This window comes from Miscanthus floridulus, chromosome 19 (genome assembly GCF_019320115.1).
Source record: "Miscanthus floridulus cultivar M001 chromosome 19, ASM1932011v1, whole genome shotgun sequence".
In the NCBI taxonomy this organism is placed as follows: Eukaryota; Viridiplantae; Streptophyta; class Magnoliopsida; order Poales; family Poaceae; genus Miscanthus; species Miscanthus floridulus.
The window spans coordinates 7,678,227-7,693,783 of NC_089598.1; the positions used below are offsets into that span (position 1 = coordinate 7,678,227).

Sequence of the window (15,557 nt, forward strand, 5' to 3'; positions counted from 1 at the left end):
GCTTTGCATGAACCTAGTTTAAATATAAATAAATATATAAATATATATATATATATATATATATATATATATAGTTGTTTATGTGTTTGTAAAAAAAAAAGAAATTGGAAAACAAAACACACACAAGCCACACACGCACACAACATGGAAAAAGTCTACATAACCCTCTTACCTTTGGCATTGCGGCTACTTCACCTCCTGAACTTCGAAACCGTCTCACGAGCACCTTAAAGTTTTCCAAACCGTTTAATTAACACCCTAGCTAGAGTGGTTTTGGCAGCTGGTTTGCCTACGTGGCACTCCAAAGTGGGAAGACAGGACATGGTGGTGGTGGGCCCCTGATGTCAGTCCCTTGGCTCCCCCAGCACAGCAGAGACGCCTCTACGGATCGGAGCGCGTGGTGTTCGCGAAGGCCGGAGAGGACGCCGTCGCCTTCACCCTCTCCGTCCTCGATGACCCCTGCGCCGTCATCGATGGGATGCTTCGGGAGGATCCTTCCTTCGGCACGGCTAGCTGCTACGCTAGTCTCTCCTCCTTCTCCTGCCGCGACCCGCCCCCTCCTCCTCTTCCCTCGCGCCAAAGCCGCAGGCCGCCGCGCGGACCTGGCCGCCCGTGGGCAAGCGCAGGGCATCATGGCATCCGCTGCGACCACCTCGGGTGGCGCTGCAGCGATGTCACGTCGCGGGCGCCCGGCTCCGCATGCCCCTGTGTGTTCTGCGCCGCCGCCGCCAGCGGCGAGGGAGGCGCGACACGGAGCTCCACTTCCTCGAGGCCTCCTTCTGCCGTCGTCCCTATCTGCCGTCACCGCCGGCTGTGGCGCCTGCCGGAGTGGGGACACCTGCCGCTGCAAGGCACGCGACGCCGGGCGCGGCCGCGACAACCTCCAGTGCCGCTACCGCGTCACAGGCGAGCACGGGGTCCAGTGCAAGCTGCTGAGTCCTCACGCTGCTCTCCAATCTCATACATACATAAATTACGATAGGTAGCAGAACATCTCCAATTGCAGTGGCAAGCAGTATCCGTATTATACTCCATGGTCCATCACGCTCGGCATGTCCTTCTTCAGCTTCAACATCATCGTGGCCGCCGCCAACTTCCTCTACAGCCTGGGCATGCTCCTCGAGTTCGCCGCCTTCTTCTGGCTCTGCGTCAAGCAGCCCGGCCTGACGCGCCCGTTCCGCGTCCCGGCCCGCCTGCTGGCCGCCGTCGTGCTCTGTCTCGTCCCCTCCGCGTTCCTCGTCTTCGTCATGGCCATCGCCGGGCGGAAGGTGTACGCCATCAGCGCTGCGTTCACGGCGGCCTGTGCAGGTAGCTCTTCGTTGTTGTTTTCTGTGTTTCTCAGCGTTTGTAATTGGTTGTAAATTACCATCAGCCCATAGCCAGAGCCAGAGCCAGAGGAGATGGTCTCCTGAGCGTTTGAGAAAAGAAAAAAAGAAGAGCCAAAACCTAGAAGAGATAGCTTATAAGATGCTGTACCTCAAACAAATGTAGTACCTAAGGTAGTACACATACATATGTTATACAGCATTCGAAGATGCACTGGCCATGCATCGGGCAATAAACTAACCCGAGCTTGTCAAGGCCAAGCTGCAGCTTCTGAGACTGCGCGTAAGGAGTGGACGAGGCGAAGGGCTTTCCCTGCAGCGGAGGAGGACGAGGACGGACGAACGGGACGGCACGAGCGGCGTCCGGAACGACGACGGCAGCGGGGCCGCCAGCGCCGTAGACGAGCGCGGCCGTGAGCGCTACCTACGTGACGGAGGAGAGGAGTCGCGTCCGGATTGGTGCCGCTGCTGGAGCGGGAGCAGTTGTGGCCGGCGGCATCTCTGCCGGCCTCTTGTCGCCGCCACTCATGAATCTAGGTGAGCGCCCCGTCCTTCCCCGGCCCTTTGTTGCCCGCGCCTCGCCGCTGTCGCCGCGCCATAGGCTCGCCCGCCCGCTGCTCCTTCACCGGCACACTCTCGCGCTGCCGCCGCTCTTGCGCCGCGAGCACTCGCGCGAGCCAGGAGGCCGCCGCCAGGCCGAGGCATCCGCGTATCTGGGGGAAGGGGACTGACATCAAGGGCGCGCCGCCATCCTGTGTTAGGGCCTGTTTGGCAGGGCTTTGGCTCCTCTGAAAATGGCTCCGGCTCCTCTGAAGGAGCAGCTCCTCTGAAGGAGCTGAAGCCGTTCTGGAAAACGTTTGGTAAAATGGCTCCTTCACACTAGACGACGTGAACCCACAGCAAGGAGCCACGTGAAGCTCGTTTTTTAGCTTCTCCTGCGCAGGCAAAAAATGGCTCCGGCTCTTGACCGGCTTCCCACGCGGAGCCCTTTCCAAAACAGGCGTTTGGCATAGCTCCTGCAGGAGCCGAAGCTGAAGCCCCTGCAGGAGCCCTGCCAAAGAGTCTCTTAGTATTTCCAAAACCACTCCTGGGGTTAATTAAACGGTTTGGAAAAAATTAACAATGTTGAGAGGGTGGAGTAGCCATAATGCCAAAGGCGAGGAGGTTTTGTAGACTCTTTCCCACCTAACACTCACGCATGCACGCTGCTGCTGGCCGCTGGCGCATGCTGCAGCCAAGTTTGACCGAGAGCGAGAGAGAGCCGCTGCTGCCCTGCATGCCGAGCAATCAAAGCTGCTGTGCCGCCGTTGCTGCCGTGCCCGGTCGCCGCTGATCTGTGTCTCGCCCTGCTCGCTTCGTTCGCAGTGGTCGCTGCCCGTCGTGCCAGGGCCGGGTGACCGGCTGCCGTGCTTGACGAGAGCCGCGTCCTTTTCCTCGCCGTGTTGGGCGCGTCCGAGCGCCATTATGGCCCGTGCTCGCGCTGCTGCTGCCGCTGTGTCGCTGGTTCGCTGCCGCGCTGCTGCCCTGCCGTCCGCCGCGACTTTTGATCGAGCTGCACCACGCGTTCACATCCCGCCCGAGACAGCGCCCTTCGTCCAACCGAGTCGCGACGACCCATCAATGCCTGGCTCACCTGCTCGCTGGTGGACGCGCTGGTCCGGCCATTATTGGCCTTGACCGAGCCGGAATAGTTGACGCCGTCTCCACCGGGTGGGTGTAGCAAGGAAAAACCGCACCTCTTCGCCTTTCAAATTTGCGCAGCCCCGAGCCTCCCGGTCCAATTCCTCGCACCAGAGAGTAGCCATGGAAGTTGCCTAGCCAGTCCAACTACGTCAAGCCTCAGCCGTTCGCTGTCGCCAGCCAATTTCGGAATTTCCGAGCCGCCGGTCATCTCGCCGCCGTAACAGAGCACGTTTTGGGGTAGGTCTCTACGCTTGGTTTTAGCTCGATTCAATGCACCTCGACTTATATTGACCTGCTGGTGTCTATTCTCGCCCTAGTTTTACCGAAGGTCTCGCCGGAGACGAGCTGACGCCACCGTGTCCACTGCGGAGCGCCGCTGTCTCACCCGCTCGCACGTGGCCAGCTCTACTCGGGCTGCCTCCGACTCAACCATCACCTCTGCAAGAACCGCTGTAAGATGCTGATGCTTAACTACCCGTTCGTTAGGCTAGTAGCTGCTCTGGCTTACAGGAGAGCCGCGGCCGCCGCGTGTATCGCGTCCGCGAGCTCCTCCTCTGTTCGTACGTGAGATTTAGAGGGAAGGAGGATGGGCGGAAAAGGAGTGGAATCCAGGGGGTTATGTGTGAATCTATGTGGGAGACATGAATAGTAAAAGGGCTAATAAGATTTTCAAAGGAGTACGGGGTTCCCAAAGCTTTTGTGCCAATTAGCTTCATCTCTTAGAGGTAAAATTTCTGGGATTTTTTGTCGTCTATCTATTTTTTCGTCCACATCTCTCTACCTACAGATAATTAAGAGTTTCTTCCGCCTATAGATTTATATGACTCTAGATAATTAGAATAAATAGATATCTCCATGTCTAAATAAACTGAATAGAAATAAGAATCCTAATTCAAATCTCTTTTCTGCACGTCTCAAGTTTTGTTTGACATACGGATGTAGGTTCCTTGAAAAAATATATATATAGCCGATGAGGACACGGTCTCTAAGGCAGAAAAAGAAAAAAAAAACAATACATGGCCGATGAGGACACGGTCTCTAAGGAAGAAAAAGAAAAAAACAGAAAAAAATCATGGCCAACCAAAACAAAATCTCTCTACGGCAAAAAAGAAAAAACACAGAAAAAAGAGACCCAAACCGAGAGTTTGTATGGCAAAAAAGAAAGGGAAAAAAATTTGTGGCCAATGAGGACATGATCTCCACGGCAAAAAGGAAAAAGTCGACGTTTATGGGAAAAACAGAAGAAAAAGATCCAAACTGAAGAAACTTATCGTGGTTTAGTATTTAGTATTATTAGAACTAGATCTCTACTCTTATTTTATTTCCTATATGGATTTAGATTACGATCCTTGTCAACTTACTAGGAAGTATCTATTTGGATTAGAATAGGATTCCTAATTATACTTGTGTTGAAAAAACGGAAAAAAGAGACCCAAACCAAACCAAGAGTCGTACGGCAAAGAAGAAAATGGCAAAAAATTTTGTGGCCGATGAGGATACGATCTCTACGGCAAAAAGAAATAAAAGTCAGCGTTTAAGGAAAAACAGAAGAAAAAGATTAAACTAAAAAACCTTATCGTGGTTTAGTATTATTAGGAATAGATCTCTACTCTTATATTTTTCTATACGGATTTAGATTAGGTTCCTTGTCCAACTTACTATACGGATTTAGATTACGTTCCTTGTCCAACTTACTCTGAGGTAGACAAAAGAAATGGGCTTGTAGGTTTAGATATATTGATAAAAATAGTAAAACATAAAAAGATAGGTACCATTCCTGTTGTTTTTATGAATATTTGATTTTTTTTTTCTTCCGTTGCAACGCACAGGCCTATTTGCCAGTTCGAAATTAAGTCCTAAAATTATGATTCTTGTTTTCTTAGACTCCTGGTAATCCGTACTATGTATTACAGTAGATTAATTCATCTGGTGCTCACTATTTTAAGGTCTGCAATAAATAATTAAATGTGTTTATATAATTGTTGTGCTATTTTTAGTGACTGCATAGTAAAAGTGTTTAACCTGAAATTTTTACGGTAGGATGGAATAAGTATAAGGCATCTGTTCTAATTTGTGTAGCCTTTAAATAGGTGCTATGAGTGAGTTATAAACTGTTCTTGCTCTCAGCTATTTATTAGCATAAATATCATTTTGTAGTTTTAGAAAAGTGTTTCTTTTGTCTTGTGCTTGAACTAGTGTTGATGTTGCTACTCGTCCTTGTTGTATAGCTTGCTGGTTTACTCTAGATGCATTTTAGAATTTGTGGGTTGTATTTTAATTATTGCATCATCTTTGCATACATATAGACCACGAGTCGAGCGAGCTGGTGATCGCTGACGAGCCTGAGTACGAGGAGATCGTCGAGGAGTACGAGCAGGAGGTCCTGCTGCTGGTGGAGACCCAGAAGCCACTGTCTGACTTTGCTAACACCGCGCCTGCCCAAGAAGCCCCGGTGCATGACTCCTATTTTATATATTCACCGTATATATATGTTTGTGCATTACGTTGCAGGAGTTTTATGGAACCCACATGCATAAAAATACTATCCTATGAGTCCTACTAATTGCAGGTCGTGTAGCTGCTATGCTTAGGACCCATCATTAGCATGAGCGACCTGCTGTTGCTCACAATAGGTTACTTATTACTCTCATTAAAAATGGTGGAAAGTAATTGGTGACTTGGCAGGAAACAGGAAGGTTGTTGGGTTACTGGTTGGTGCATCAAGTCGGGTCCTGTGGCCACAGGGCTTTGACTTGGGTGCATGGTTTCCTGCCTGAGTCGATTAAGGACCGTCCTTTGTTGTGGATAGCAGTCAAGTTTCGAATGTCCCTCTCACATACTTGCGGGTGGGGGTAGGAAGGCTTATGTACCTTACTTGTCATGGGTTCCGACTCCTTCCAGGTCGACTGGTATGGAGGCGGGGATAGATGGAGTTCCAAGGGCACCATCCTGCCGCATAGGCCGCAGTGTTGGGATTTGGAGTCCAAGTTCGGGCGGGGACGCTGGAGCCTAGGACAGGTTTGGGAAGGGCTAGTCTTGTCTGTGCTTTTGGGTGCAGATGAGGCGTGTGTTGAGGGGTACCCAGCTGGGATACATCGGTTCGTGAATCGTCGTTTCTTTCGAGACGGCACGTGTTTGACTGTGGTCTGGCACCGTAGTAATAACTAGAACATGGATGATGGTATTAAAATGATTATGATTGCTTACCACGTGCTTGAAAAGTAGAACAGATGCTTACTTAGAATGGTTAGCTAATAAACTAATCATGACTACTAAAGATTGAATGTAAGGATGCACCTTTAGTAATGCTTCTTACAAAAGTTAAATAAACCAGCAAACCAAATAGCCCCATCATCCCCTTGAGAGTTGGGAAATTATTCCCACCTAGTCAGGTAAGCCTTGTGGAGTACATTGTGTACTCAGGGTTTTATTCCCCCTGTTGCAGGTAACAGGTGGATGGTGAAGCTAACTCTTGTGTGTGGGTACCTCCTGGTGGGCTCAGCAAGGATTCTTTTTACGTTGCGATCGTAGTTTTTATTTATAATCTGCACCAAATGTTTTCATAAAGAAAAGTCTTATAACTCTACGGTCATATCTTGTATAACTGTTTACCATGATAAATGCTTAGACATATCTCTGAATAAATATTTATTTCAGCGACAACTTTGATCACATGTTTATTCTGCAAGATAAATATATATAAACCTAAAATATATAAACTTTTATTATGTTACACTATAATTGTTATTCCCGCTGCAAGATACAATTGTTTTGTAATAACTCCGATCTTTGTAATCTTGTGATTGTATGAAATGATTAAGAATATTGTAAGCTTTATTCAAATTCTGATGAAAAATGTGGATTTTCGAGTTCTCCCGTTGGGTGTGCTCGACGTAACTGTGTGGTTTATTGTGCTCACTTGGGTACTTAGTGTCTAATGGAAGACAAATACCCTGGAGAGCGCATTAAATCAGGCGGTTCTGCCACATGACGCCAGGTATTCATCATCTTCGGCTTATGCAGCCATGTTCGTCGGGTCGTCGCGACCTCCGGGGACACGGCGATGGAAGACAAACGCACCACCCAGGGGTGAAGTACTTCTTCTGGTTGGCCATGCACGAACATGGTCTTCAGAATTCAGATAACTGCATCATCTGTGCACAACATTCAGAAACAATGGTGAAGGACCGAAAACGGCGACCAGAGGTGGTGAATGAGAGCCATAAAATTTCTCGCGAAACTTTCAACCACTATCCCAAAATTACCACCAAACATGTGAAGCAGACACAGTGATGTCCACGACTAAAATGAGTGAGTGGATGTTTCCTAGGAACACAGCGGGACACCACAAAGCGAACGGACCGCAAAGCACTCGCACCCAATCGAGGAACAGAAAATAGGATACTCAACTCCTATTGAGAAGAAGCGAGTTTTCGAATCTAAAATACTTAAGCCAACTGATGATAAGAGTATCTAGATAGGTTCCTTGAATCGGTAAGAAGCCAACGCAAAAGACGGAACGCAAATTGGAGCTCAAACACGCAAACTGCAGATGAAAAAGCCAGCACGGGAATTATAGCCAGAAATTCAGAGAGCTGGAACCAGAAATTGGCCGGAAATTAGAGAAACGCTGGTGGAGGGGCTGCTCTCCACTGTGCGCTGCTGCAGAGACAAATCAGAGCCCTAATTCACGTATGCAAGAACAAATCCTTTGCGTCAAAAAAAAAAAAGAACAAATCCCTTGACCAATCAAAATGAGGCTCAAAACAAGAGCGATCTGCTGCACTTGCCTGCAACTGCAAGGCGCGGTCAGAGAAAAATCAGTGAGAGAGTCTGCACAGGCCGGCTGTACCAAACACCGATCTGCACTGGTGAACACCCAAACTCAGACAAGCGAGCACCGGCGAGATCTGAACACCACCGTGCAGAAAGGCAAACACAGAGAGAGAGAGAGAGAGGACCGCACGTTTCTGGAAGGGGACTCCCACGCACGGCCTGGGCGAGAGCTCCTGCCGGCGCTGCCTGCCTGCTGGTGGAGAGCGGTGATAGGACCGGTAGTCTCGATCGAGACCTGGTGCACCACGATCTGCAGCTCGGGTGAGAACTGGACACCACCGACCAAACTCACAGCACAGGAACGGAGGGAGAGAGCGAGACCGACGTCAAAGAGAGGGGCGAGCTCGGCTCGGCCTGGGAGCGGATGGGCACCTACCTGGGCCCCTGGCGGACGGCGCTGGTGCCATCGCTGCTGTCCCGTCCTGCATCGGTGAGCACGCCCGGGAGCGACGAACTCGAGCAGAGCAGAAACGGACGCAACAACACAGAAGGGGGCGCCCAAGAAAATTGACGAAAACTCGATCAAATCACCATGAATTGTTTCCAAAATTTGCACAGATGAAACTCAGCTTAGCACGAATCTATCCAAAAAAAATCATCGCCCATGATTGACCCAAACTCCGTGAAAATCAGATCGAGCCAAGAACACAGTAAAATCCCTAAAAACGAAAATTAAAATCTCAGACTCAAGGGATAAATCCCGGAGGGTAAGATGAGGTTAGGGCCTTGTTCTCAACACGAAACTAGAGTGAAAAATCTGTGGAACTATTGAGCAAACCCTAAAGAAGGGGGCACTAGAGAGGAGAAAATAAAATGTCAAGAGGCCAGGCTGAGTGGAGACAGCCCCACCTAGCCTGAGGGCATTATGGTTCAACCCGATTTCTGTCGATCGGACAACCACACTTCCTTCACAGATTTGCTTTGTCTTAACACAACCTTTGTGATTCCGCCACGTGCCGCCCCCGTTCCTCCTCGGAACCTCCATCCGGGTTTTGAGGACAAACCTGCAAAACCATCCACCCCTTGTTTTTGAGGCTCAACCCAGCAAACCGTCCGCGAGTAGCGTACTCCATACGCGTCCCCCGCAACTCGACGCATGTCACCGCTCGGCCACCAAGTCTTTCAGAGCCTCCGCTCGACTTGCTCGACCACCGCCTTCACTCGATCAACACGGTCATTCATCCATGTACACTTGCGCTTGTCGATGTCCCCAGATGTCAGCCACCGCGGCTGGTCACCTGACCTCCTAGTCCATCGGTCTAAGCCTCACATTCGTCTTTCACCGCTCCCAGTCCATCGGCACGGCATGTCCCTACTTGACCTTCACCTCACCGTCGACCACCGCCTCTGAGCTACACAGCTGTGCACCACTAAGGCAAGAGACATGTTGCACAATCCAACTCAAGCCACGGTTAGTCCACAAACTCAACCCAAGACATGAATCACGTTGATAATCACTCATCACAAATCTGAATCACAGTGTAGTACGTATCAACCTTGTGTTCCCAAATAGACCACCTCCTTCGTTCTTGGATGCGTGTTCAGTAGAGAGGTCTGGTCCACGGTGCTTAGGAAGCTGCACTTGGACTTGTGGTTTCATTTCGGGTAGAAAAAATCTTCAGTTGGTGGCTGTAGGAGATGAAAGCGGTGCCCAAGCCCCAAGGTAGCAAGACCGGGCTTCGACGCTCTGTTCTTCCTCATTGGTTGGTCCATCTGAAATAAAGAACAAAATGCAAGAACGTTTGGAGAGCCAGAGCCGATGCAGCTACTGTCGAAGATTTTGGAGGAGGCAAGGGAGTGGATGATGGCTGGCTTTAGGAAGCTAGGCACGTTGCTTGCGCTGCTCTAAGGTGTAGTAGTCAGTTGTTTTCTATAGTCGCCCGTACTACACAAAAACTTTTACAAGGTGTTTTGAAAATGGGCTCCAAGGCGGTTGGGCCGGTTGCCCGCTTCAGTTATTCATGGCAGGGCAGCCGACCTAGCAACCGCCTCAGTTAATGCTTAACCCAGGTGGGTAATGTAAAAAAAAACACATCGATTAATGCCTATTAACTAAGGCGGTTGCCCTAAAGCAACCGTCTCGGCATTCGCTTCCAAACAACCGCCTCAGTTAACAAATCATTAACTGAGTCAGACTACTAGAAGCTACCCACCTCTCGGTTATTCAGCGCCGCATACAGACCTCGAGGCGCGGGCGCATAGGAGCGGGAGTGGGGCCGCGTGTCGGTCGTAGTGAGAAAGCACAAACGTGCTGCACGCTGGGGTGATCCGTGTGCTACTCCACGCCAGCGATCCTGAAGCGGGGCTAGTGGCCACTCGTAGCTCGCCACGCGTGCACGCAAAACAGGAGACGATGCCGATGGTTTTTCTATTCTGCCCATGGGAAACGACGCGGTCTTCCAGGAGATAACTCTCTCGTCTGTCGCCCGTCTATCCCTCAATCGTCTGTCTCGTCTGTCGTCCCTCTATCCCTCTCTCGTCTTTCTCTCGTCTCTCTCCCATTGGTCTTCCACGCAAGCACCCTATCTCCGGTCCACCCTCCACGCACGCCTCCCTCTCCGGCGTGAAGGCAGCTCCCTCCGGCGGTGACGGGCTATGGGGCGCCCACCACACATAGTGGCGGCGCGTGGGGAGGCCCACACTGGCGACGGCGGCGTAAGGGGCGGCCCGAACCGACGACCGTGGCGCTCGAGGCGGCTCCCTGGCGGCAGATCTACGGTGGCCGCGCCCCCCGACGGATCTAGGGCGGTGGATCTCGTCGGCCGCGCGTATTCTCCGAGCACAACACAGCGGCCCCTCCCTCTCCTCCAAGCACGACGCCCTTTCCCCGTCCCTCGTGCGTCGACCACCAGATCCGGCCTCCAACCGTCCACCGGCAGCGGATCCGTACACCGGAGGCGGCGGGGGGCGCAGATCCAGTCGCTAGCAGGGGTGGGGGCGCGGATCCGGCCACCACCGAGCAGATCAGGCCACCGGCGGTTTGCGGGGGCGTGGATCCTACCACGGGCAACGGCGCCGTGTGGTACCGGGCTCGGTGTTTTTTTTATTTTGTGAAATTATTAGCCGAGGCGGGCTACTTAACTCAACCGCCTCCGTTAATAGCATTAACCAATGTGGTTGTCTTGAGGCGTCCGCCTCGGTTAATTGATTAACCGAGGCGTTAAGGCCGGATTAACCGTGACCTTTGGACGGAGGCGGTTGGATTGCCTGCCTCCGTTAAGTTCTTTTGCCCGCCTCGGTTAAGGTTACAGTAGTAGTGATGTTTAGTTTGTAATAGCACCCTGTGTAAGTATAATTTGCAGCTGGAGCAGGTTGGTAATCATTGTTACCCTGCTACCTCCTATGCTCACTCTCTGTAATGTTTCCATTCTACTTTGTCTTAATAAAGAACATGCCAAGGGTCGCGAAAAAGAATAAAGGAAACTGAATTGCTCAATATGTGGCAGGATCACTGCTTGTCGTGCCATGCAACGAGTCTCAAGATCATGGCACGCAAAACGCACACAATGCAACATATCTATACATGCTCCGGCTGTGGACCATGCATTGCAAAAAGAAGAAGAAGAAGAAGAAGAAGAAGAAGAAGAAGACGGCACATTGTGCCGACGTACAGTAAGTACTACACTTTCCGACAACTCGAGAATTATCTGCCTGTTCCCAAATTCCTCTTGCATGAAAGCAGTCACTAATGGCTTTTTTGGAAATGGGAGAGAACTGCAAACGCCACTTGAACCGCTTGGAAAACAAACAGTAAAATTGCGGCACAGTGCGCGGCGCTGCGCACAGAGTTGCTGCAGTGCCTCTCGCGGATCAATCCGAAGAAGGTGTTTGCCGCCTGGCATCGCTTGTGCAGCTTGTGCCACGTGCCGTTGAGGTAGTTCATTTCGGGGTCGTCGACCTCGAAGACCACCCCCTTGCAGAGGTCTGTAAAGCCCTTTACGACATCCTCGTCGGTGGGGAGGAAATTCTGGAGGATGTCTAAGCGCTGCAGGAGCTCAACGTCCTCCACCTTGCACGCCAGCTGCGACATGAAGAGGCAGTAGGCCGTGACGGGCCTCTGGCTCATCCCCATCCGATCCTCAAACGCGATCAGGTTGCGTAGGATGGTGCATGTCAGTTCATCGATCCGCAGGGTAGGGATCCACAGCGTGCGTCCATCAAGGCTCACGTCAAGGACGGATTCCACTACGCCCTGTTTGAAGTCACGACGCTTGAGCTTCACGAAGGCGTACCTGCGGTACTCTGTCGCCCGGCGCCACCGGGACATGGAGATGTTCACCCGATGTTCTTCTGGTTCCCTTGACGAGGCGGCTGCCGGCGCTGTTGCGGTGGTCGATGGGGCCGATGTTGGGGGCGACGGGGCCACGGCCGCCTCCGACGCTGTTGTGGCGGCCGATGGGGCCACGGTCGCCTCCGACGCTGTTGCGGAGGCTGATGGGGCCGCTGTTAGGGGCGATGGGGCCACGGCCGCCTCCAGTGCTGTTGCAGCGACCGATGGGACCGCTGTTGGGGGCGATGGGGCCACAGCCGCCTCCGGTGCTATTGCGGCGGCTGATGAGGCCGGGGACGCCTCCGGCGCTGTTGCGGCGGCCGATGGAGCCGCTGTTGGGGGCGATAGGGCCACGGCCACCTCCGACTCTGTTGCGGCGGCCGATGGGGCCGCGGCTGCCTCCGGTGTTGTTGTGGCGGCCTGGGCCGCGTCCACCTCCGGCGTTGTTGCGGCGGCCGATGAGGCAGCTGTTGGGGTCGATAGGGTCGAGGCTGCCTCCGTCGCTGTTGCGGCTACTGATGGGGCCGCTGTGGGCGCCGATGGGGCAGTGGCCGCCTCTGATGGGGCCGCAGTCGCCTCTTGTGCTATTGCAGCGGCCGATGGGGCTGCGGTCGCCTCCGGCACCGTTGGGGCCCTCTGCGCCCGTGGTCGTTCTGCCGTTGGCTTGAAGTAGTGGTGCACGAGGTCCAGCAGGTGGGTGGGGGCGGGCGACGACGGAACGGGCCGCCACCTCTCCTCTCCGCTGATGGTGTAGAGCCGCTTCTCCAACAGGCCCGGGACACGGTGTGCTAGCTCTTCGTCGAGGTCGAGGTCGGACACGGACACGGAGTCATTCCTCCGGATGCGACGATGCATCTCCCTGAGGACGGACCAAGGTATCTGGTTCTCAAGGAGGAACACGATGTCGCGCATCACCAAGTTCTCGTTCTCGTCTCTCCAAGGGTCTTTGATGACCACGTCCACGCGCCTCTCGTCCGTATATTCTACGAGGAAATGGAGCACGTAGCACCCATCATCCAGCAGCGGCATTCTGCTGCCGGAGAAAGAGAAATAACTGTCCACCGTGGACTGAGCAATATCGGGGTACCAGTCCCTGCCCCTGCTGCTCCTCCTCAGATGATTATTCGTCAGCTCATCTAGTAACCGATTTCTCCTTGCACCATCGAGAGGACACATCCTGTCGGCCACACCCTCCTTATTCTTGTCTGAATCTGAATGTAGACCACGATGGTAAACGCCGATGGACACCTTCTTCGGTGTGAACTGGCTTCCACCGACGTCGCGGAGACCTTGTCGGGCCATCCGGATCTTCGTCGTCGGGACCGACACGTTTCCTCCCGCTGCATCTGCGGCTCCTGATGCTGCTGCGGCTGCTGGCTGGTTCTGGTTGGAATTGGAAGTACTAGCAGCCGAGATCCCTGCATCTACATGATATACAGTTCATTTTAATTAGCCCACAGCGTACTACGTGTTCCATCTAGTGATAACGTACGGATTAATTGTTGCATGCAACCGTCGGATTACATTATCTCAAAATCACAAGGCAAGGTGTTTCCTTTTTAATTCAGCGCAACGAGACTCTCTGTATACGTGACGTACGCTAGGTTCTATAATGGGAAGGTTAAGGGGCTTCAATATCTAGCCTAGATAGTTTCCCCAACATTATCATGAGAGGGAGTATGTAGATCGTATGCAACTTCAACATTACTTGCACAACTCACAAAATGTAAATAGGACATTTGTCGCTAGAGATAATCATGTAAACTAATAAGTGGCAAACTGAGCGGTAATTTAGTTGGTTGGGTTTTCCTTATGGTAGAACCTGTCCACCAAGTTTATTCAAGTCATTGACTTGACACGGGTATTCACACTTTCCTAGATTTATTCTAAGATGTAATGGTGTTGTGCTTTCAGTGCTAAGAGATGTTTACGTCGACAGAGTTTGCGTGCGCGTGTTCATAGCGATGAATGTACGTGTGTTGTGTACGTCTATGTTGTAACACGTAATTAGAAAAAACTAATAAGTGCACAACATCGCGGACCAAAATGGGCATTGATATTTGCTTCTTACCTGCTTGAGTATTTGCATTCGACGACATAGGGCTTCAATTCCAAAGCTTGAGTTGTCGCCCTCGCCCTTCTGATCTGTATTAGAGTACTGTGCATTAGGAGTAGTGTGTTCGATCGTTTGGTGCATATATATGCTACGCTAGCTCTTTATATAGTGCTATGTGCACACATATCTCCCTCCCCTGCCCTCTGGGCCGAAAGGATATGCATGATCTATAGCGCATACATGTGCGAACTCCACAGAGTTAACAGCATGTGGAGGAGACTGGAACTAAGAGACAAGAGCAGAGACAAGAGGACAACAAGGCACGCCGTGCTTTGTGCAAGAGCTTGTCCTGAGGACAAGAACATTAGTGTGTTGTTTAATAGATAGTCTCGTGCAGTCCTACATAATCTTAAAACAACTTGATAGACAACATATACAATTATTTTCTTTTAAGTAATTATCTCATATTAACTTCAAATTTCTTAATTTATGCATAGAATAAAAGGAATGTTGTGAATTGCATAGCAATAACAACTCATACGATAATATATTTGATGTCTCATAGCTCTGAATTTGGCTCATGAGATGGTTAATTCATAAAGCAACGACCTCTTTCTCTCGGGTGCAAAAAAATGATTTAAATTGGATCCTGTATGTGCATCATAGGGCTTGTGTGGGACAGCTCCACAAGCTCCAAATTCACCAAAAACGGCTCCGCTCCACGAAAAGTTAACCAAACGCTCTAGCTCCACTAAATCCGCATTCACCAAAATGGTGGATCTCGGGGCCAAATTTACCGTTTTGACGGAGCTTCTCAAGGGGTGCTCCTTCAAACTAAGTTTGGTGGAGTTGGGGAAAATTACCCACCACCACTTATTACGCTACAAGATTTCGTTTTCTTTCTTGTTCTTCTTCCTATCACGAGCTCCTCTGTGGCCACCCCCGTCCCCAGCCTCGCCGTCGCTGTGCCAAACCCACCATGGCCACGAGACAGCCGCCACCGCGAGCTCCTCGTGTAGGCCCCACCATGGCCACGAGCTAGCCACCACCGCAAGCTCCTCGCGTCGACCGCGACTGCGTCCCCGGGCCTGCCGTCGTGGCCGCGCCTAGTCGCACCACGCTGCGCCCCGCTGTAGCCGCCGACCGCGCCACGGTCCGCCGAGCCGGCTGGAGGAGGAAGAAGAGTGGAAAACCGGGAAGAAACTTTTTTCCCAAGGGCAAAACAGGTCATTCCAACCAAAATACCCTTGCGTGGATCTAGAGCTACTGTATAGCCGAACAGTTCCCTTATAGATCCACTAGTAGAGTTGCTTCATGGTGAATCCCATCCAGATTCATTTTTTAGTGGTGGAGCTATCCCAAACAGACCTATAGATGATGTACATCG

General features: G+C 51.5%; 2 protein-coding genes across 3 annotated transcripts; one reads left to right on the forward strand and one right to left on the reverse strand.

Moving 5' to 3' along the window:
• The first annotated feature begins 382 nt into the window (after positions 1–382).
• On the forward strand, positions 383–8,651 carry LOC136529449 (uncharacterized). 2 transcript variants are annotated; one of them, XM_066522528.1, is made up of 3 exons: positions 383–982; positions 1,067–1,308; positions 6,454–8,651. In XM_066522528.1, exons 1-3 carry the CDS (start codon positions 453–455, stop codon positions 6,537–6,539), a joined length of 858 nt encoding a protein of 285 aa, XP_066378625.1. In that variant the 5' UTR covers positions 383–452; the 3' UTR covers positions 6,540–8,651. The 2 variants fall into 2 exon arrangements, 1 of the variants encoding a protein (XP_066378625.1); XR_010777327.1 differs by lacking the exons at positions 383–982; positions 1,067–1,308 and adding exons at positions 3,058–3,245; positions 3,326–3,460.
• A 2,878-nt stretch (positions 8,652–11,529) lies between these two features.
• Positions 11,530–14,213, reverse strand: LOC136525483 (uncharacterized). The gene is made up of 2 exons (XM_066518452.1): positions 14,186–14,213; positions 11,530–13,538 (listed from the first exon to the last, which is right to left on the reverse strand). The coding sequence occupies exons 1-2, from the start codon at positions 14,211–14,213 to the stop codon at positions 11,530–11,532; spliced, it is 2,037 nt and encodes a 678-aa protein (XP_066374549.1).
• Positions 14,214–15,557: the final 1,344 nt, after the last annotated feature.

What these genes read in the sequence shown, in the direction of transcription:
- LOC136529449 (XM_066522528.1), top strand. Translation starts at nt 453, where the DNA reads ATGACCCCTGCGCCGTCATCGATGGGATGCTTCGGGAGGATCCTTCCT. An exon ending in ACATACATAAATTACGATAG is followed by an intron (nt 983 to 1,066) that starts GTAGCAGAACAT and finishes GTCCTTCTTCAG; the next exon opens with CTTCAACATCATCGTGGCCG. An exon ending in GTTCACGGCGGCCTGTGCAG is followed by an intron (nt 1,309 to 6,453) that starts GTAGCTCTTCGT and finishes CCCCTGTTGCAG; the next exon opens with GTAACAGGTGGATGGTGAAG.
- LOC136525483 (XM_066518452.1), bottom strand. Translation starts at nt 14,213, where the DNA reads ATGTCGTCGAATGCAAATACTCAAGCAG. An exon ending in GAATGCAAATACTCAAGCAG is followed by an intron (nt 13,539 to 14,185) that starts GTAAGAAGCAAA and finishes TATATCATGTAG; the next exon opens with ATGCAGGGATCTCGGCTGCT.